Genomic DNA, 21,807 nt, shown 5'->3' with positions numbered 1-21,807 from the left:
AGAAACTGAATAGAGAGATGCCTAACCGCCACTAAGAGGTACTGCAGCCACGTGTAGGCGGCAGTTGCAGGCTTCACGAGGAGCTAACGAATCCTATCTGAAGCTGGTCTGTGCAGGCACAGAACCCAATAATTATGAGCGCCGTGGAATCATCTACCAGATCATCTGTTATAGTTACCACCAGTTCGTTTGGTGGCGACTCAGAGGCGGACCTTCTCTGTAGCTGCTCCTGGGCTGTGGAATGCAGTCCCAGCAGAAATTCGCAATCTTAATTCCTTACTTACCTTCAGGAGAGCCCTTAAAACTCATCTGTTTGGCCTGGCCTTTCAGGGTTTTAATTGTTCTGATAGTTTAATTGTTTTTAAGATGTTTTTAATTGGTGCTCATATTTATATTCCTGTTTTAATTGTTATTGGTTTTTATGGTTTCTGTTTTTAATTGTAAACCGCCCTAAGCCATTTCGGAAGGGCGGTATAAAAATCGAATGAATGAATAAATAAATAAATAGGTAAGCAACTTGTTTTTCGGTCACTAACCAGAAAAAGGTGAGGTGGGGGAATATATCAAAACATCAAGAAAAACATCAGAGCATAACAGTATCCAACAGCTATAATACAGAGAGGTTAAAGGGCTGTAGAAGATATAACTTGTCTAATCCTATTAGCAATCAAAATAAATTTGGCCACATTATATGTAACTTCAGCGTCTCAATCCTAAAGTAAATAGCTAATACAAGTTTGATCTGAATGGCCATAACAATTTCTTAGATATGGATCAATAAGAGCAATCCGAAAGTCATAAAATTTACAGTATAATAAAATATGAATCATTGAGTCAATCACTTTATCTCCACACAAAGACATGTTAAATAAGAAACTTTTTTGTACCTGCCCTCTAATACCGCAGATGGAAATGCACTGATGCGAGCTAAAGAGAATATTCTCCTGTATTTAGGAACCAAAAGTGAATTTAAATATCTGACAGGTGAAACCTCAAATAAGTGCAGACCAGAAGCAGATCTATCCAACAAATGTGTTCTTGATGAGCCACATCCAGTATCCTTTGCTTGAGAACAAGCTTAGCTTGCTTGTAGCTCGAATCCAGTAATGGAGAGAAGCCAAAATGATGTAATCTGGCCATAATAGAGGATCCAGCTGGAATGAAAACAATCTGATAATAGCTGGGGAATGAGACCTTTAGGGAAGAGAAGAAGTTTTAACCAAAAAGTACAGATTAACATCCAAGATCTGACTTCCACCCTGAGCATACCTGACTCCAAACTTATAACAGCATAGATATGCAACGAGAGACCTGGAACAAACTCCTCAGAAATTTGGACTGAATAACTTCAAAAAATGCCAAGTCCTGATGAAGTAGTATTTCTGTGCCGCCATCACTACCATAGAATAGGCCCTGATATGGGCTCTAGTTGTGTTTGGTCACATTCATTCTGAGTTTTCCACCAACAATACTCAAGCTGTCTACTAGTATGCTTCATTTTCCACAACTCACCGGTATACCAGGAAGTCACTTGGACTCAGTGTGTCAGGAAAGGACACCTATGCATGACTGTGTAAATCACCCAACCGATGTCAATAGGGTCATCCACTTTCTCAGCAGGAAAATCTCCCAGAGCCATCAGGAATCCATTAGGATCCATAAGTATCCAAGGGCGGACCATCCTAACCGGTCTCCCACACCTGCAGAGGTGTATTGGAGCCATCCTCAGTCCAGTCTTTACCATATAGCGATCCATCCATGACAACAGTATTAAGGCCCCTGGACTATCCACAGAGCACCACGGTTGACCTAGAGACCAAGCCAAGCATATGGCCGGCCACACGTGTGACCAGAAATCAGTTGAGACAAGCCCATGGTCATCATGGAGAATATTAAGTCCTGAGCTGCACCAGACAAGGTGGCCTCAGCATGGATGTTAAAATCCCCCAAGACTAACAGCCACAGGGTCCTCAATGCCACATTCGAGACAACCTCAAGCAGCTCAGGCAGGGAGACTGTTAGACAGTGGGGTGGGCAGTATACCAACAGAATCCCAACTTTATTTCTCACAATCCCATCACTGCATGCAGACACTCAAACTGGTCAGGATGGAGAACAATGCCTTTGGTATGGGTTGGTGGTCTCCCAATGAACCAGGGCAACCCCACCTCCCTGCCTATGCTGATGCTGCACCCGGAAACCTCGTGGGCACAGCTGGGAGAGATTTACATCTCCCCCTCATCCAACCAGGTCTCTGTAAGGCACACCTGGTCAGCATGCTTTCCCAGGATAACCAGGAGGCTATGCATGGCTATGGTCTTTAAATTTATGGACCATAGGAGAGGAGAACTGGTCTTCTGGTAGCAAGCATGACTTGTCCCCTTATCTAAGCAGAGTCTGTCCTGGTTGCATATGACTGGGAGACTAGATGTGTGAGCACTGCAAGATATTCCCCTCACGGGATGGAGCTGTTCTGGTAAGAGCAGAAGGTTTCAAGTTCCTTCCCTGGCTTCTCCAAGATAGGACTGAGGGAGATGGCTGCCTGCAACCTTGGAAAAGCCGCTGCCAGTCTGTGAAGGCAATACTGAGCTAGACAGACCAATGGTCTGACTAAGTATATGACAGCTTCCTATGTCCCTTTGGACCTGACATTTAATAGCAACAGCTTCAGGCAAGGTGGGCTAGTTACTGGGGTCTCCTTGGATAGGAGAAGGACCAGAGGGTGTGATGGCTTGGATATAGTTAGTGTGCCTTTCCCTCACTTGGCATATCCTGCTCCCACCACCATATCACCCTATGCTAAAGACCACCTCAGTTGGAATGGCCTCCTCCAAGGTAATGCCCCCCTCCCCCCGGCACACATTGTGAAGAGCACAACTTAATAATCACAAAACATAAACACTCCCATTAAAACAGAGGCAATATTCTAGATAAACCCCATCCCTTCCAGTGCTTTGCTCACCGATCACAAACTGTACCAGGAGTTCTTGTGTTCCAGAGGCAGGCGAAATCAACTAATCTGATAGGCTCCATGCAACTGCTAAAATCCCAAGCAGGTATCGGGAGTGCTTTGTTCTGCAACTCTCCAGGTCTTTGCTGCACTTCTTCATCCCTCTGGCTCTTCAGGGCCAATGGCTCTTCCACACACAGCTGTGAGCCACAAGGCTGAGAGCCCTTGGGCTCACGCCAAGGACTCACACCCCTGGCCCAAACTGTTATTTTGTAGAGAGACTAGAGGTACCTGCAGAGGAGGTGGAACAGATGGAAACACTCAGCAATCAAGGGAGGGGAGACACGATAGAGGCCTATAAGATCATGCATGGGGTGGAGAAGGTTGATAGAGATAAAATTTTCACCCTCTTACATAACACTAAAACCAGGAGTTATCCCGTGAAACTGATTGCCAAGAAGTTTAGGACTGACAAAAGGAAGTACTTTTGTACACAATACATAATTAACCTCTGGAATTCTCTGCAACAAGATGTAGTGACAGTCACCAACCTGGACGGCTTTAAGAGGGGTTTAGATAAATTCATGGAGGACAGGTCTATCACTGGCTACTAGTCTGAGGGCTATAGGCCACCTCCAGCCTCAGAGGCAGGATGCCTCTAAATACCAGTTGTGGGGAAGTAACAGCAGCAGAGAGGGCATGCCCTCAGCTCTTGCCTGTGAACTTGACAGGGGCATCTGATGGGCCATTGTGTGAAACAGGATGCTGGACTAGATGGGCCTTGGGCCTGATCCAGCTGGGCTGTTATGTTCTTAAGAGAGGGCTCTACCCAGCAGCAGGACAGGAGGTTGCCAACTTCTCCCTCTGGTCAGCTCACAAACCTTCAGGAGCACATGGCTATTTTCTGTGCCTTTTGTGCCTTTCTTCAAACACTCTGAAACAGTATGGTATTCATAGCCACTGACAACACTATAGTGTAGAGTTTCATAATCACCCGTGTGATTTAGACACATGCAGACTCCGTGCCTGGACTCTTTGGCTATGGTATTGGTGCTTTAATCACTGTATGTGATCCTGGCTGTCCACATCAAAGGCAAGTCCAATGTCCTGGTGGAAACTTTACGCAGGATTTTCATTCCATCCCATGAGCTGAGTCTTGGTCCCAACACAGTATCACAGGGCTTACCAATTCCCAGGTGCCAGTTTGCCATGGTGCTGAGAAATGTTAAGTGTGTCACCTGAACCAAGTGATGGATAGTTGTGAACAAGGAGAAAGTGTGAGCAAGCAAGGCGGCTCTGGCCCACCCCTACCCCCAGTCACAGCCATCACCTGCCTGAGCCAGATATATGCAACCAGGAAAAGGAGGGAGCAACCTGTCCCCACCTTGCTGCCAAAGAATTTCACCCACTTTCAGCCACTCACTTGGCTCCCAGGGCCATCCTTCTTCCATCAGCTGGGTTCGTTCCATCCCAGCAGTTGGAAGGAGGGTATGCATGCACTCCTGATGGGCCAATGGAAGGAGAGTGGGCCTGGAAGCCAGATGGCAGGAATTGGCGGTATTAGACAGGGCACCAGCAGGGTGACCAGCCATGATTTTTGGCCCCTTGTGTTTTTTCCTTTAGATTCTTTGAAAACATGTATGTATATATGCTGGTTACCCCATATCTTCCAGTACCAGGGATGTAGCAAGGGGAGAGTGGCATCCCCTCCATGTTTGCCTCGCCCTGCTGGTGCCCCTGCAAGATGTCGCCAGCTCCTCAAGGAAAGTCACAAGTCCTTCTGTTTCTGAGGGGGAAAGCTGTATACAACACCTTTATTTTCTCAGCAGCCATTTCCCAGCTTCGTGTTTCTGAGGGCAAAGGGGTTTGAAAAGAAGTTGGGACTGAGCACCAGTGTCCCCACTGCCAACAAGAACACCCAGAAAATGGGGGGGGGGGGAATGAAGGTTGCATATGATGATAGACCCAAGTTAGAGCAGGCACTATTGTCTTTTTTGCTAACTTTTGATTTTTTTTACTATGCTCAGCTAAAAGCTCAGGTAACACTTGCACACCAGGCATATACTGCAGCATTTGATTACAGGTCCATTCTTGTTATTATTTCTAAGTACTTGCCCTATAAAATGAGATATTTCATGTTAAATATTGATTGGTATTAAATTGTGCTGTTGTTTTGCATACAGGCAATGAAGTCTGGAACAAAGATTTTCAGACCAGGGGCTAAACAAGATGCTGAAGACTCTGGTGGCTGGTTTAGTTGGATGTGGGGATGGACTGGAGGTGGTGGCCAACAAACTATGCAAGAACCAAAAGGTACAAATATGTCCATTTAGATTTACAAGTACTCTTGATGTTCTCAGCCTGCACAGAAGTAATTTTAATCACAAGCCTGAAACTGCTAATGTCAAGGGTGACTATTTTTGAGTTTATGACTACAGCCTTTGTAGAAAAACTAGTCATATGTTACTATCAGTTATACCTAAAAATTTTTAAAATTTAATGGTTTTTGACATTTTGTATTTTACAATGTCTTTCCCAGTCCCCCCTCCCCCAAGCCCAACCCTCCCTCCCCCTCCCAGCACTGGTTGGGGGGAGATGAGAAAAGAAAGGAGAGAAGGAAAGAGAAAGAGGGAGAAAGAAAGGAGAAGGGAAGGGAGGGAAGAGGTGAAGGGATACTCACCATTGCACTAGTAGGTGTGGGTAGATCAGAGTGGTTTCTATTCTAAGAATAGTTCAAGGAAGTTGTCCCAGATTTCTGACCATTTATCCAATTTATTTACTTTCAAGAGGGCCCATTTTTCATGTGCTGCTAGCTCAAGCAGGTCCTGCACCCAATCCTCACACCTAAGGGGATTGGGAGATTTCCAAGGCCTCAATATTAACCTCTTGGCTACCAGCAAGCTCTGCCATAGCCATTGTTTAGAACTGGATTTTAGTCCCCAGTTAGCTGGGATAAACCCCAACACTACATGCAGATCCTTCAGTGCAAGAGATGAGTCCATCACTAAGTTAATTCTCATAGTAAACTCCCTCCAGAAGTCTTGCACTATGGAACAGTCCCAGAACATATGTGTTAAATTGGCATGCGGATTACTGCATCTCCAACAGTTACTATTTGAGGACATTCTTAATTGCTTAAGATGTAGAGGGGTCCAATAGGCCCTGAAAATAATCTTCTGTTGGATTGGGAGCAATTTGAGATCCATTGAGCTGCATTTAACACTACCTAAAATATCTTGCCATTGTGCTGGTGACACTTGATCTGTTAAGTTCCAGATTCCATTTGTCCCTAAGTAGATTTAATCCAGGGTCCATGTCTCCATGCACACAGGCATATAAGTATTTATTTAGTTTTGGGAGAGAGAACATCTTAATGGCATGCACTAATATAGCTGGAGTTGCTGGGGCTGCCAGGGTGTCTGGACCAAATTGAGCAGATATGCTATGTTTCAGTTGTATATACTGCCAGGCACTTGCTGGTGGTAAATGGAACTCCCCTTGCAAGAGTGCAAAGGGTTTGTAGTTATCTTCATTTATCAGCTGTGATAACCAGCTGATTCCTTTTTATACCCAGTGTTTCCATAAAACTGACTGTTTGCCTATCAATATGTGTGGGTTTCCCCAGAGTGTCATATCCATGTGGGCAGAGGAATCAAAGTTTAGTTGTCTTGCCAGTTCCTGTCAGGAGCCTGTCTGTCCAGCATCAAAGGCACAGTCTCCATCAAGGTCACTGGAAGGTCCATAGAAGCCTCTTCAGTCTGCAAGAGGAACACAAAAGAACACTTTACTACAGTATCGAGTTCAGACAGCCTCCCCCACAAACTCAGTTCACTCACTAGATAGCACGGTTCCAGAGCAAAAGCAGCGCAAGGCATTCCCAGGGAAGGCATCTCAGCTAGGGCAGCTGTCAGGACTTGGTCAGGTAGCAGGAAAAGCCTTGGTCTCAAGAGGCCAACACAAAGCTGGAGGTTCGTCTGAGAGACTGAGGCTCAGCTGAAGCAGGCTCAAAGAGACATGTTGCTATTCAGTGTTTAGCTGTTGACTTCAGGTTTGATTTATAATCGCTCTCTGCCTTCGGCCAGCTGACACTGAGTCATGATTTATCTGGTTTGTAAAGCAGGCATTTGCTTCTCCTGAGTTCTTCCACCTGTTCTCTATGTTTAATCAGTCATCTCTCACAAGGATGCAAAGGTGCATCAGTGGTCTGCTCTCCATTCCTTGTCTCTGCTACTTCTGATAGTCCTGGTTGTCCTGAAGCTTTGACTGGACCTGCCTTGGGTATCTGCTGTGGGCTGATAGCTGGGTTCTGTCCTTCAGCTTCCCCTACAGCTACTGGCAGACTGCCAGCTTCCCCTTCCTCTTTTCTAGCTGAGGACGGGGGCATGACAGTTCCTTCCACGCATGTTGGGCTGCTAGTATTGTAGGGGATTGGTAATGGAGTGTTTAAGATATCTGGAACCTTGTGCCTCTGAAACCCAGCCCTCTAAGGGTTTCAGTTCTGCTAGCTCCACTTGAGCCCATTCTGTCCTTTCCCTTTCCATGCTGGTTTTCCAATGTTTAGCTTGTGCAACTAAAAACGTTTTATGATACAATCTAAGATTCACTAGGTTGAAGTCCCCTTTGTCTGCAGCTAGCTGGAGTTTATTATAAGGAGTCCAAGGCCTGCTATTTCCCCAGAGAAACCTCCTCACAGCTCTGTCGATTTCTCTGAAGTATTTTTGAGGGATAAGCAGTGGAATCCCTCTTAAAGTATAAAATACATCTGGGCATAACATTCATCTTTATAACATTCATTTTGCCCCACAAACTCAGCGGGAGGTCAGCCCAGTGGAGGAAATCTATCTTAATCTGTGTAAGTATTTTATCTAAATTAGTCTTGGCTATCAGATTAGGTTGTTTCGTAATCAGAATTCCTAGGTATTTCAGGGAGTCTGTTTTCCATATAAAGGGCCAGGGCATTTCCCTATTAGAGAGAGGTAATTTACCTATGGACATAGCCTTGGATTTGTGCCAATTAATGTTGTATCCTGATAGGTCCCCAAATTGGTGTAGTAATTCCATAAGTTTAGGGACAGATTCCTGTGGTTTAGCAAGAAACAGGAGGGTGTCATCAGCATATAGCACAATTTTATGTTCTTGTCCATCTACCTCAATCCCCTTAATACCTACATCTTGCCTCACTGCGCAAGCCAGGGGTTCGAGGGCCAAGTCAAAGAGCAGTGGATATAAGCGACAGCCCTGTCTTACACTTTAGAGGAATGGATCCTGTTAATACATACCCAGTGTAGGAAGTTGGTTGGAAACGTGAATTTCTCAGGGATTGCCAGGAGGAAGTCCCTTTGTACTTTGTCAAAGGCCTTGTCTGCATCAAGGGACAGCAGGAGGGCCATTTCGTTCCTCTGGGATGTGATATAAATAAGATTGTGCACCAAATGTATGTTGTCTGTTCCCTGCTGCTTAGGTATACAGCCAACTTGTCCTGGGTGTATAATAGTATGCACACAGCTATTGAGATGGGTTGCCAAAATTGTAGCAAAGATCTTGACATCAACATTCAATAATGATATTGGTCTGTAGTTTCACACTGATGCGGATCCCTTTGTGGCTTTGGTATAAGAGACACATTTGCCTCATACATCGTCTTTGGCAACTCATGTGTATTTGCGGCTTCTGTAGCCACCTCTGCCAACAGTGGGGCTAGATTATCAGAGAATGTTTTGTACCAAACAGATGGGTAACCATCCTCGCCTGGGGCCTTTCCAGATTTAATTTTTTTAATTGCTTCCTGGATTTCAACTAAAGATATAGGTGTAGCAAGGAATGTAGATTGTGAGTCCGTAAGGGTCGGCATCTGGATTTTGTCCAGGAATTGCTGGATCTTTTCGCTACCATGAGAGGGGACATGGTTATATAATAATATAGTAGAGTGTGATCCCGTGCCGCCCGTGTCTTTCTCGCCTGTTCTGGGCATGCGCGAGAAAGATACGGCCGCCCAGACATGGCGGCCATGATGAGCGGGGAGAAGCGGCGGCCGAGGAGAAGCGGCCGCCGCAAAGCTGGGTGGGGGAAAGAGGCGGAGGGGGAAGCTGGCCGAGGTGGCAGCAAAGCCGCGGCCTCAAGCCAAAGCCGGACGGGGGGGGGAGGCCGACATGTGGGAATCGGGAGGGGGCCAGGAGGGGAAGTCGCCAGAGGCGAGCCGGCGGCCGCTTCGGCGGCAGACACGAGCCGGCGGCCGCAGCGCCGACGGAGGCCAGCCAGGGAGGCGGAAAGCTGGAAAGGGGAGGCCGGCGGTGAAGGGGGGCCCTTGCCCGGCTGGGGAGACGGGCCGCAGCATGGAGGCTGGCGGCGGCGGGAGGGGGAATGACGACAGGGGGCCCGGAGCACACAACTAGTGGTTATATAGTACCAAATAAAAATTTTCAAACGCCAGATTAATTGCCTTGTCCATTTGTAAGTGCCCTTTACTATCCTTGATGCCTGTTATATGGGAGCGGTTTTGTATTTGTTTGATCCTATGGTTCAGAAGTTTGCCTGCTTTTTCTCCTGATTCCCAGTATGTTTGCCTCAAGCAATCTAGGAGAATGTCAGCCTGTTTGGCATGTATCAGATTTACTTCACACTGCAGCTTCAGAAGGCTAGAGTAGGTACGAGGGAATGGGTTGGTATTATATTCCAGCCAAGCCACTTTGAGTTTCTCTTCCGATTCCTTGTTGCTCTTGAGCAGCTCTTTTTTTTAATATGAGGCAAAGGCAATAATTCTGCCTCCTAAGTATGCCTTGAAGGTATCTCAAAGGAGTGCACAGCTAATTCCTGGGTTCCTATTAGTCTCCAAAAGCTCTTGAATTTCAAACCTAGTCATTGTAATGAATTGAGCCTGTGAATGTCCTTTTCCACCATATGCGTTTCTTGTAGTAAGGCCATGTCTACATTTTGTCTCTTTAAGTATCTGAGAATTTGGGTTCTTCTTTCTGGTGTTCCTAGCCTCTTAACATCAAAGGTAATAAAATTCATATGTCCTGCCATATCGTAGTTTTAAAGATACAGTACAAGTTGCCCGAAGATCTATTGCCCTAGTGCTTGTTATTCTAAACCCATCCAGTCTCTTTTGCTCACTCACTCTTCTCAAGATTGGTTCAGTAAAGCAAGTAGCCTGGAGTCCTTCCATCTGGTACCAGAGGTCAAGTGTCATTTGGGTAGCTCCGTTCAGGGACGTTAGTGGGAGGCCCTTATAGCACTCCCAAAATGGGCCTTTAGAACTCAATAGAAGCATGTTAGAAAACAGGTTAGTAAACACTGGAGTGGAACACCTGTATAACACTTTGTATGCCGAGTTAGCAGTTCTGGTATTTATTGGTGTAGTTGCAATGGTGATTAAGGTGTTTAGGGGACAGTAGAGTAGAGAAGTGGAAAATAGCCATGAGGAGAGAGTTAGAGGGTAGAAGTAAAAGAAAAGTAAGAAAATCATTATTAAACTTCCCAGAAGGGCCGGTTATGAGGCAATTCCCAAGTCCCCACTCCCACCTCACGTCCAATACAAAAACTACAAACTTGGAACCAATCTCACCCTCCTAGTATTCTATATCCCCTGTTCCCGCCCTCCTGCTGAAAAGGCCAGTACATGCTAGTTAGACAAGAGTAATCTCTGTTCTTGCAGCTGCTGCCAAGAGGCACAGCATCAGCTAGGTCCCCAGGGCTGATAAATTGTGTTCTCAGAAAGGTAGTCTCTTTGGTGTTTTGTGTGTAGGCACTTTGTGGGAGTTATAGCATCTATCTGCAGCTATCAAGAAAGGGTGTTCTCTAATGCAGGCTTCATGCCAAAGCAGTGTTCCTTCTAAGGCATGTGCACATGCTCGCACTCAGAAGTGGTATAACATCCGCTTAGCCAAGTTCAGATCCCGCCCAAGCTGAACTGAGAAAGCCCCAGTCTGAATGCATGTGCACACCCACTGTCCAGACACCGCCACTCAGGACAAAACTCGCTACACACAGAGATGGGAAAAAAATTAGAGAGAACACAGTGCCCACGGCATTATATAAGTTATCCGCTCCTAGATCCTTAGCAGTCTGTGGCCTTCTGAACATTTCATATGCTCCCTTGGAGCCTCCACCATGCACCCAGCCAGTCTTCTACTTTAAGCCTAAGAGGGAGATAACCCCACACCTTCAGCCAGATAAGAAGTGTAGCACATCACATGCCTTGCAGAGAGAGAAAATCTTGCCAAAAACTCTATATAGATAAGAACCAGCCATTTGCTTGCACTTGTTGCAGGAAAGATTCAGCCTGTGACAGGTCTCCAAAGCGATGCATTCTGCCCTCATGGATGCTTGCCTTGCCTTGCTCCTGTTTAACGCCAGGTCAGTCCAAAATAAATCTGAAATAATCCATGATTTGATCATGGATGAAGGGGCTGACCTGGTGTGTATTACAGAGACTTGGTTGGGGGAGGCTAGTGGCCCAGTTTGGGTCCAGTTTCTCCCTCCAGGACTCTGTTGAGGAGCAGGCAAGGGAATGTGGGCAGGGAGGTGGAGTGGCAGTGGTCTTTAAGGATAATATCTCCCTTACCAGAATCCCTGTCAGAATGTCTGATCATATCGAGTGTGTGTACTTACGCTTGGGGACCAGAGAGAGATTGGGACTTCTGTTGGTGTACCAATCACCCCGCTGCCCAACAGAGTCCCTAACTCAGCTTGAGGACCTGGTCTCGGATTTGGTGTTGGAGTGCCCCAGGCTTGTTGTGCTGAGGAACTTCAATGTCCGCTTCGGGACCAGGTTGTCTGGAGTAGCTCACGAGTTCATAGTGACCATGACAACTATGGGCCTATCCCACATGGTCTCCGGGCCAACACATGCTGTTGGTCACACGCTTGATCTGGTCTTCACTCTGATCAGGGTGGTGTTCCGTGGGTGGGGACTCATATGATTTCCTCATTGTCATGGACGGACCACCATCTGGTTAAGGTTGGACTTACAGTTATGTCCCACCTTTGCAGGGGTGATGGGCCTATTATAATGGCCCATCCAAGAAGGTTATTGGATCCAATAGGATTCCAAGGAGCCTTGGTTGAATTTAATGTTGGCTCAGCCGACGATCTGGTTGATGCTCTGGTGGAAAATTGGAATAGTCAGCTTACCAGGGCAGTAGATGTGATCGCTCCTAAACATCCTCTCCATCCCGCTTCAGAATTGGCTCCTTGGTACACGGATGATCTGTGGGAGCTGAAGCGGCAAGGTAGACCACTGGAACGCAAGTGGAGGAAGACTCAACTCGAATCCGACAGATTACAACATAGAGCGCACTTAAAGATCTATGCTTTGGCTATATGTGAAGCAAAGAAGCAGTTCTTTTCTTCCCGTATTGCTTCTGCAAACTCCTGTCCAGCTGAGCCTTTTAGGTTGTGAGGGGGCTAGTAGGACCCCCTGCTCCCTTGAATCAAAATTTGGATCCATCAGTCACTCGCTGTGATGCTTTTAATGAGTTTTTCGTAGACAAAATCTCTCATATTTGGGCCGATTTAGACTTTGACTCCACAGTTATCGCAGTATCAGATGCAGAGGTATCCAGCATCTTGTGTGGTAAAACTGGATCAGTTTCAGTTTGTGACTCCTGAGGGTGTGGATAAGCTGCTTGGAATGGTGCACCCTACCACCTGTCTGCTTGATCCTTGCCCGGCGTGACTTACATTATCTGGAAGGGAGATTGTTGTGCAGGGCATGGTGGCAATTATTAATGCCTCTCTGAGGGAGGGCAGGATGCCCTCTTGTTTAAAGGAGGCAATTATTAGACCTATTCTTACGAAGCCTATATTGGATCCCTCAGAGTTTAATAGCTACAGACCTGTCTCCAACCTCCCATGGTTGGGTAAGGTGACTGAGAAGGTGGAAGCTGAGAAGGAGAAGCCTCCCAGCTCCTGGCGGTCTTTGAAGAAACTGATTATCTAGACCCATTTCAAACTGGTTTTCGGGCGGGCTACGGGGTGAAGACTGCCTTGGTCAGCCTGATGGATGATCTCCAATTAGGATTTGATGGAGGAAGTGTGACTCTGTTGGTCCTTTTGGATCTCTCAGTGGCTTTCGATACTATCGACCATAGTATTCTTCTGGAACGTCTCAGGGAGTTGGGGGCAGGAGGCACTTCTTTGCAGTGGTTCCGCTCCTATCTCTCAGGCAGATTCCAGCTGGTATTGCTTGGAGACTGTTGCTCTTCAAAACCTGAGCTTTTATATGGGGTCCCTCAGAGCTCCATATTGCCTCCAATGCTTTTTAACATCTACATGAAACCGCTGAGAGAGATTATCCGCGGATTTGGTGCTGGGTGTTATCAGTACGCTGATAACACCCAAATCTATTTCTCCATGTCAACATCATCAGGAGAAAGCATATCCTCTCTGAATGCTTGCCTGGAGACAGTAATGGGCTGGATGAGGGATAACAAACTGAGACTGAATCCAGACAAGATGGAAGCACTAGTTGTGCGGGGTCGTTACTCAGGAAACGATGTTGACCTGCCTGTTCTAGATGGAGTCACACTTCCTCAGAAGTAACAGATATGCAGTCTGGGAGTGCTTCTGGATTCACACCTCTCCCTGGTTTCTCAGGCTGAGGCAGTGGCCAGAAGTGCTTTTTATCAGGTTTGGTTGATATGCCAGCTGCGTCCGTTTCTTGAGATTCATGACCTCAGAACAGTAGTACATCTGCTGGTAACCTCCAGACTTAATTACTGCAATGCGCTCTATGTGGGGCTGCCTTTGTATGTAGTCCAGAAACTACAATTAGTACAGAATGTGGCAGCCAGGTTGGTCTCCGGGTCATCTCAAAGTGACCATATTACTCCTATATTACTAGAGTTACACTGGCTGCCAATAGGTTTCCAGGCAAAATACAAGTGCTGGTTATAACCTATAAAGCCCTAAACAGCTTAGGCCCACGGTATTTAAGAGAGTGTCTTTTTCTGCACTATCTCCATCGTCCACTGCATTCATCAGGGGAGGCCCGTCTGTGGCTACCTTCAAGTTGTTTGATGGCCACTCAGGGACGGGCCTTCTCAGTTGTCGCTCCGAGACTTTGGAATGCGCTTCCCATTGACATAAGACTGTCCCCATCTCTAGTGGTTTTTAAAAGATCTTTGAAGACTCATCTATTTAACCAAGCCTTTTAACTTTTATAATTTTAAATATTTTAAATGGATTTCTTTTTAAGCAGCTTTTTGGAGTTTTAATTGATTTTAATGTTTTATTTATTTGTATTGCTTTATAGTTGTGAACCGCCCCGAGACTTTGGTTTGAGGAGTATATAAATGTATTGAATAAATAAATATAAATAAATAAATATTTGAAAAATCAGGTTACTTTCTTTTCTCTTGCCATGGTCCTGCAGAGCTGAAATTTCTTTCTTTGACCCATAACTGCCTTTGGGAAATGTTGAAACAGATATATCCGAATGTTATTTGGGCCCCACCTTAGTGGGCCTTTCTGTCTGGCCCTTGTCAGGAGATCTTCTTTGGTTGTAAATCTCAACAGTTTGAAAATGATGGCCTGAGGAGGAGCATCTACTGCTGGGGGTGTCCCCAGGGCTCTGTGTGCCTTCTCAATCTCAAGGTCATAGTCATTGGGGAGGCCCAGAGCCTGCTGTAGTATGGTGGTCATAAATTCTATCATATTGCATGCGTTTTCCTGTGCCTTCTTTCACCCCCACTAAGCGCAAGTTGTTCCTTTGATTGCGGTCCCCCAGTTCCATTAGCTTATCTGTAAGTATTGCTAATTCACGATTGGTCTGTTGGAGAGAGATCTCCATGATGGAGGACCTGCCCTCTACTGCTGAAATGCACGCCTCCGCTTCTTGTACTCTGGAAGTGAGCTGCTCCATAGAAGCCCGGAATTTGACTATCTCTGCCTTAATCGCCTTCTGTCCCATTTTTAGGTTTTTGGGGTCACTTGCCACTTCCTTAAAGAGTGAGAAGAGAGCTTTGGTATCCACCCCATCATCAGTTTTGCTGTCGGTACTTGGCATCTTGGGGTCTGCCTCAGCCCCACCCTTAGGGATTTTGCTCCATTTGTTCCTTGTCGCCAGGTTTTCGCTCTCTCTTCTTCTCTCCCCTTCCTGAGCTGTTGTTGGGGTTAGTTAGGGGGAGGTACTGTTGCCTCACTGTATACTGCTTTACTTATGTTTATATTTGTGGCTTTGGCTGCTTCCTCCTCTGTGTGTCTGTATTGCTCACTTTACACTTTGCCAGGTGGCCCTTCCCTTTTGTCTTCCTCCCTCTGGCTCTCCACTCTGTTAGCTCTCCCCTCTCAGGTAGCTATGTTGGGATTAAGCTTTGTCCCCTGCTTGTTATTTCTTTCAGGTGGGGAGGGGAGGGGAAGTAGGCCAGTAAAGCTCACCCAGGCAGTAGTATCATTTGGGCAGGGAGGGAAGAGGCCAGTCAATTACAGTACTCCGATGCTCAGGGAGGAACTTAAAGGGCTGGGTTTTCTTAAATTCAAAAGGCAAGGAGGGATCCCCAGCAGTCTGTTTTGTACTAATTAAGGAACTTTACTTGGTTTCTCTCTGTTTCTTTTCCTCCCAGTTCCTCTGCCATGTGGCCCAGCCCCCTGCTCCCCATCTCTCCTCGTTTGCTCCTTCCCCTTCCTCTCTCAGGCAGCTACTAATGTTGACCAATCTTCTCTGGCAGCAGCAGCAGCAGCAGCACTAATCTCCATTCCATTCCATGGGGGTGAGGAGGAAAGGGAAAGTGAAGAGGCTCCAGCTACCCAGTTTTCATATACTGAGGGCAGGTATTTCAGGGGCCATAGCATCAGCAAGCAGTCTGAAGTGCTAGGCAAGGAGCTGTAAGCTTTCCTTTGCAGGGTCTCCGGTTCTTGAGGAGGGGGTTAAGGGGCCGGATTTTGTAGGATGCAGGCAGGGGGCTTATGGAGCTCACAGGGAACCCACCATTCCAACCGGAAGAGCCCACTGGAAGTCAAATTCTATACAAACATTGCATTGTTGTCTCCAAATCTCCAAATGCATTTTGATTTCACTTCCTCATGTTTGCCACTTATTAAATGTAAGGAAGTCCACTCTTTCACATAACATAGGAAAATAAGCACAGGTAAAAGACAGTTCTGATAGAATCAGCAAGATTAGTAAATATTCAGTCTGGATTTTCATAACGGTCATATTGTAATACACTTTATGTTGCACATTCTTACTAAGCAGTCTTTAAAATAACTATTTCTGCATCACTTATCCTTTGTGCCAGATAAAATGAATTTACATAAGTATGTCTGTCATAATCAGAACACACTTTATTTATTCCTCAAGAATATGTGAGTAGTTAGAATGCTACAAATACTTTCTCTAAATTAATTGAGCATAGGCCAGATTTTCATAGTGAACTATCATGAAGTTAAGAATGTATGAATCTGTCTTGGCATAAGACCACTAAGTCACATCACTGGTACATATAGCTCAGGATTGTTTACTCTGATTTATAATGGCTCTGCATAGTCTTTCCCAGCCCAGCGATCATTTACGTGGAAGTGCCAGTCTGGGGTTTTTTATATATGCATGCATGTATTCCATAACTGAGCTTGGGACCAACTGGTAACTCGGCCATTTTTCATCTGATTTATCTGAAATCTGAAAAGCTTCTGTGCTTCATCCAAGACATTCTTCATGCCATTTTTCATACTGATAGGACAAATATAGATTGTATAAGGAATAGAATTTTTGGCTTTATTATGGCAGAATGCTGGAAAAGTGTACTTGTTACTTGTCATGGCTTTACTGGCTGCTCATACCTTTTCTGTTAGATAGTTTCTTCTCCTTCAGCCCCACTATAATCATTAGTTATATTTGTGAGGTTGATGTGGTGACAGCTATCCATTTCACTAGTTGGCCAATTTGGGGTGAGGTGGCAGGCTTGCACACACATTTCACTTGTAGATTATGAAGGAATGTGTATGTCAAATGTATGTACATGCAAATGAATACATGACACCCCTTGATTCCTGTAATACTATTACCAAGATAAAAAAAGATTGCAGGCATGAAGGCTTTTTGATGTGTCCATTTGTATGGCCATACTCCTGGGCAGTGGAGGCTGGGAGGGCTGTCCATAGGAGGGTGCGGGGCTGGAGGCGAACAGCACCCCTCCTCAGCCATACTCTGCCACCGCTTCTTGCCCCCCGCCCTCCAGTTGTGCACACAGTGCTAAGAAGTTTGATCACCTTCCTCATTCCAGCAAGGAGAGCGGAAATCGAACTTCCCAGTGCCACGCAAGCTGGATCCTAAATGAGAGGTGCGCATGCTAATGCGCTCTATACACAGCATATCTTTTAATAATGCTATTAGTGTAATGTCTGGTTTGGCCCTTAGGTTGGTTTTATAGAATAGCAAAGTGACTTCACTGAAGAGTGTGTGTTTACAATCTTTAGGAAGGCTATAAATAGAAATATCCTATAAAGATGTAGTGTATGGGATGATACAGTATAGCCAATTATTTTTTTAAAAAATGAAATGCATTAATATTGCTTGTTTTCATATGGCAGGTTTTGAGCAATTGATGACTCCACAGGAAAAGGATAAACTCTATGCAGCAATTGGTTATAGTGAAACAGCTGCTGATCTAACATTGCCCAAAACGGTGGGTGTGATTTGGTTTCTAGTATGAGTCAACAAGCATTTGAATGTATCTAACGTACTGGTAGCAGTATTGAAAAAATAGGAGATGATACCTACGATCATCCTCAACCTTATACATTCAGATGATCAGTATCAGTAGATGTGATGCTAGGTGCACAAACTCATGTGGACTCCCCAAAGCAGCATTGTAAGCCATGTGTGCACACAGCCTGCTTCAGACATTCTGTGTGTAGTTGTAAACAAAGAGGCTGGAGCAGAGGTGGTCCAAGATATTTGAGTGGCTGTGGCAGGGTGGAAAATGCTGCCTCTCCTCACCCCTCTGTCCTGGAGCATTTTTAAGCAGAGTCAGGGTTGAAGAGAGGAGACAGCTTGCTGGCAGCAGCTTCTTGTGCTTTAGCCACCTTTCTCAAGATCAACAAGAAAAGGCTGCCAGCAAGCTTCCTCTTCTTAACAAAGCCTTTCATGGGTCAAAGTGAGAGCTCCTAGTCTACAAAGCTGCCCACAAAGAGGGAATGTTGTCAGCAGTCACCCTCTTTGCGCAAAGTCCTCACAAAACAGGAGAGTTGCATGGAAGGAGAGGAGGTTGCCAGCAGCTTCTATCCTTGTATGAAGCTCTTGCAAAGCTGCTCATGAGGAGGGGAGGTTGTCAGTAGCTTTTCCTCTTTGCATGTAGCCCTGGCAAGGCTGCACATGAGGGAAAGCTGCCAGCAGCATTCCTCCTCAGACAAAGCCCTTACAAAGACTTTGCAAGGGGGTCAAACAGGGAGCATTGGAAACAAAGTGAACTTTTTCCTACTTGGTGGTAGTGGAGGTGGCAGCAGCTTCCACTCCTACTCCTCTTCCTCACCATCCCACCCTATGCCTGTTCAAATAAGAGAGAGTAGGCCTTTGGAGCAGCAGGAAATATGTTCCATCATTTCCTGACTCCTCAATTTTCCCATCCTCTGTTTTTTGAACAGGAAGTCCAACATAACAAGGGGAGAGGAGGACAAAGAGCAGCAGCTTGATGTGTAGCCGGCGGGGGGAAGGGGCAGTGGTGGGTGCAGGTGGGGTAAGGTGGCTGGAGCCAGAGGGGGGTCTGTGGAGGCAGCCGATCTGGCACTTCTACAGGTCTGCCACTTGAGGCAAGCCCCTCACCTCAACCTCATAAGTAGGGTGCACCTGGCTAAAGATCAGACTTGCGTCAGACTGAAGATCACATTCATGTCTGGCATCGGGGTTGGCCAGTTGGGACACTGGTTAGAGGTCCAGAATTATTAAAAGGCCCTGGCCAGTGCCTATCTTCAGGCAAAGGCAGTGGTCAACTAAGCTGGGAGAGTTGCTTTGTCTCTGCCTTCTTCCATCCTCCCATTTATAGATGTGAGCTTTCTTCTAGAGGTCTTGCAATAATTCAGTGGCATCTGGAGGGAAGCTCTGACATGCAGATGTGGAAGGGCAGGTAGAGACGACTATAGACTGAGTGACTCTGTCATAATCTATTCCAGGTGTCCACTTCTCCTGAAAATCTGTTGTCTACAGAGGCCCTTGTGATGATATAGGGGCCTCTGAAGGAAACCCTCCGACAGATTGGGGCAGGGGGCGACACATTGAAGGTGCCCTCTACAGTTGTGGCCCACCTGTGTAGTAAAAGCAGCATCCAAGTCCTAGGGTGCTTCACGGTGGCCACTCTTGTGACTGCCATATTTTTAAACAAGCATTTACTGTGCCTGTTCTGTCACTGATGCAGCAATGAGACAAATGCATCACACTGTGTGTGTTTTAAATGACAACCACCAGGGCATTTGCCCTGTCACACAGCTAAACTTTCCTCAAACCTTATCTGGGTGGCAGGGAGAGTAGCAGTGGACTGAAGAACTTTGCAGTTTTTAGTTTTTGTTTTTTAAAAAGCAGTGTACCCATTCTGTTGCTGATGCAGTAAAAAGTCAGGTGCATTACATTACTTTAAAAAAATGGTAGCTGTCAGTGCAACCACTGCAAAGTGATCTGGGCCTCTGTTGGTCCACTGCCCAAGTAAGCCTCCCCAATACCCTTGTGGAGAATTGCCTGGGCAGGGGCAGTAATCTAGAGAACTTTGCTGCTTTGGGCTTGGAAGGCCCACCAAGTTACTTTGAGCCCTGGAACCTGGATCTCACCCTGGTCAGACTCATGCCATGCTTCCATTATACATTGTCCAGTGAGTGAGTGAGATAATGTGTGTCATGAGTCAGTATTACTTCAGAAGCCAGTGACTGGGAACTACTTATGAAGATTGTGTGATTTTTAAGTTGTGCAGAATAAGCCCTGGGAAGATTCAAACATACTTCATTGTACATGGACATTGTACACAGATTTTAAGGTGGAAGTACACATTTCAATAAAAAGAAAAAGCTCCTCAAATTGTTCATCTGAGTGCTTTCCGGACTAGCTGCTCATTAGCAGTAAAATGCCTCCATTTGGGCAAGTCTCATTCGGAACGGAAACAGCAGGGGGAGCAGTCTCGCAGCAACTAACAACCCGACAAAACAGCAACTTTTACATGCTGGATGTATGATGTCATAGCTCCATTTCGCAATGATTAAATTCGAAACAAGGCATTGGAAATGTGAACGGCACCCTGCTGTCCTCACAGGGACTGCGGTGTCAGGATGCAGGAAGTGTGGAAGCACGCTTGCAAGATGTGTCCTGACCTCGTTGCAGAGTCTAGTCTGGAAAGCGCCCAGGTTAGAAACTGAAATGCAAATTGGACAAGCACATCTGCAACATGTATCTTTCCCCCTCTTTTTCTGATTGCGCTTCTGTATGTATGGGAGAGAGAGGGAGGTTTCTCTCTGTGTGTGTGTGTGTGTGTGTGTGAGAGAGAGAGAGAGAGAGAGAGAGAGAGAGAGAGAGAGAGAGTGAGTGAGTGAGAGAGAGTGAGAGAGCAAGAGAGAGAGAGCACATGAGTGCATTTTTTGCTTTCTGCTTGTTGGAAAATGTATAGGATATAATCAGTTTTATCTGTCAAATAAAAATATGGTACTTTTTTGTTCACATGTATTTCAAGTTACTGTGAATTTCACATTATGAAATGTGATTATTCACATTTATATTTTGTAAAAACATTTTGCTGATTATGATAGATTTTTGTCAACTTTCACAGTATGAAGCCATCAAGCTTTATGTAAAACTATTCAGCGTGACTGTATCGATAAGGGAAAATAAGGAGAAGTCTGATCTGATAAAACTTGCGTTAATTGATTTGTGTACAACAGTAACACAACGGCCTGGTGCTGAAGCAATACGGTAGGCCTTTATTATATTGCATTTATGTTTATTCCTTGAAATGTGCAAATAGCAATGGGTAGTATCCAAACTAAGTTAATCATGATTCCCACTGAAATTAATGGGACTTAAGCTAGTTATGACTAACATGTCTCATTGATGTCCATGGTGCTTAGTCATGGCTATCCACTCTGGATACTGCCCAGTATACACAGATTGGTAATTTTCCTAGAGAAGAAGGTAGCTACCCAAAGGTATTTGACTTGGTTAAAAATAGCTATGATTTATAAAATTGATAATAGTAATTGTTGGGCTATTAAGCTGGACTTTTATTATATGATATGTAGTGGCAATGAGCTTAGGGCAAGGAAGTAACTTGGACAACAGCTAGACTGACCTCGGAGAAGACATGTAGCAAATCTGACCAGACTTGTGCTCAGGCCCATTTTAGGGACTACTCTGTGGTGGTGATGGAGGTGAGATCCTCCTTTCCCACCAGCATTGCATCTTCACAATATAGGCCAGTGTTCTTCATTGTAAGGCCTGTGGGGTCAGTGGCAGCCCAATCAACCCTAACTCGGGCTCCCTAATTATTTGTTGGGTCTGTGTGAAGCTTCAGCCAAAGCTAAATATTCTACACAGCTCCCCTGGCACCATGCAGAGTGGACCATTCTCATCCTGCAGCGCTGTGCTTTGCTCCTTTAAGGGAAATTGAACCATTTTGAGCCCCTGTACTATCTTGGAAGATGTGCACAGAGTGCTGGGAGGTGTATCTCTTTCCAGCGCTTTCCCTATAGAGCTCTTAAGAAAGGATGCCATCTCTTAAATGGCCCTACTAGAACTGAAAAAAGTGCAGTACTGTGCAGGAGTTCAGCACAGTAGGAAAATATTCTAACCTTGAAGGTTTTCCCCCAAAGTGGCTTAAAAAATAGTGAAGATCGCTGGTATAGGCCATTGGAGCTGTTTTGAGTGGCTATATCTTTGCTTCATTCAG

General features: G+C 45.6%; 1 protein-coding gene across 5 annotated transcripts in view; it reads left to right on the top strand.

Annotated features, from left to right (window-relative positions):
- The window catches only part of VPS13A (vacuolar protein sorting 13 homolog A), a 354,074-nt gene that overhangs the window by 105,459 nt on the left and 226,808 nt on the right, over window positions 1–21,807 (top strand). For all 5 annotated transcript variants that reach the window (XM_053292130.1, XM_053292129.1, XM_053292133.1 and 2 more), the window contains exons 15-17: window positions 5,134–5,263; window positions 17,480–17,574; window positions 20,692–20,834. In XM_053292130.1, the coding sequence (XP_053148105.1) occupies window positions 5,134–5,263; window positions 17,480–17,574; window positions 20,692–20,834 (368 nt within the window). The remainder of the gene's footprint in view (window positions 1–5,133; window positions 5,264–17,479; window positions 17,575–20,691; window positions 20,835–21,807) is intronic.

This window comes from Hemicordylus capensis, chromosome 2 (genome assembly GCF_027244095.1).
Source record: "Hemicordylus capensis ecotype Gifberg chromosome 2, rHemCap1.1.pri, whole genome shotgun sequence".
Taxonomy (NCBI): Eukaryota; Metazoa; Chordata; class Lepidosauria; order Squamata; family Cordylidae; genus Hemicordylus; species Hemicordylus capensis.
This window is presented reverse-complemented; position numbering and strand designations above follow the sequence as displayed.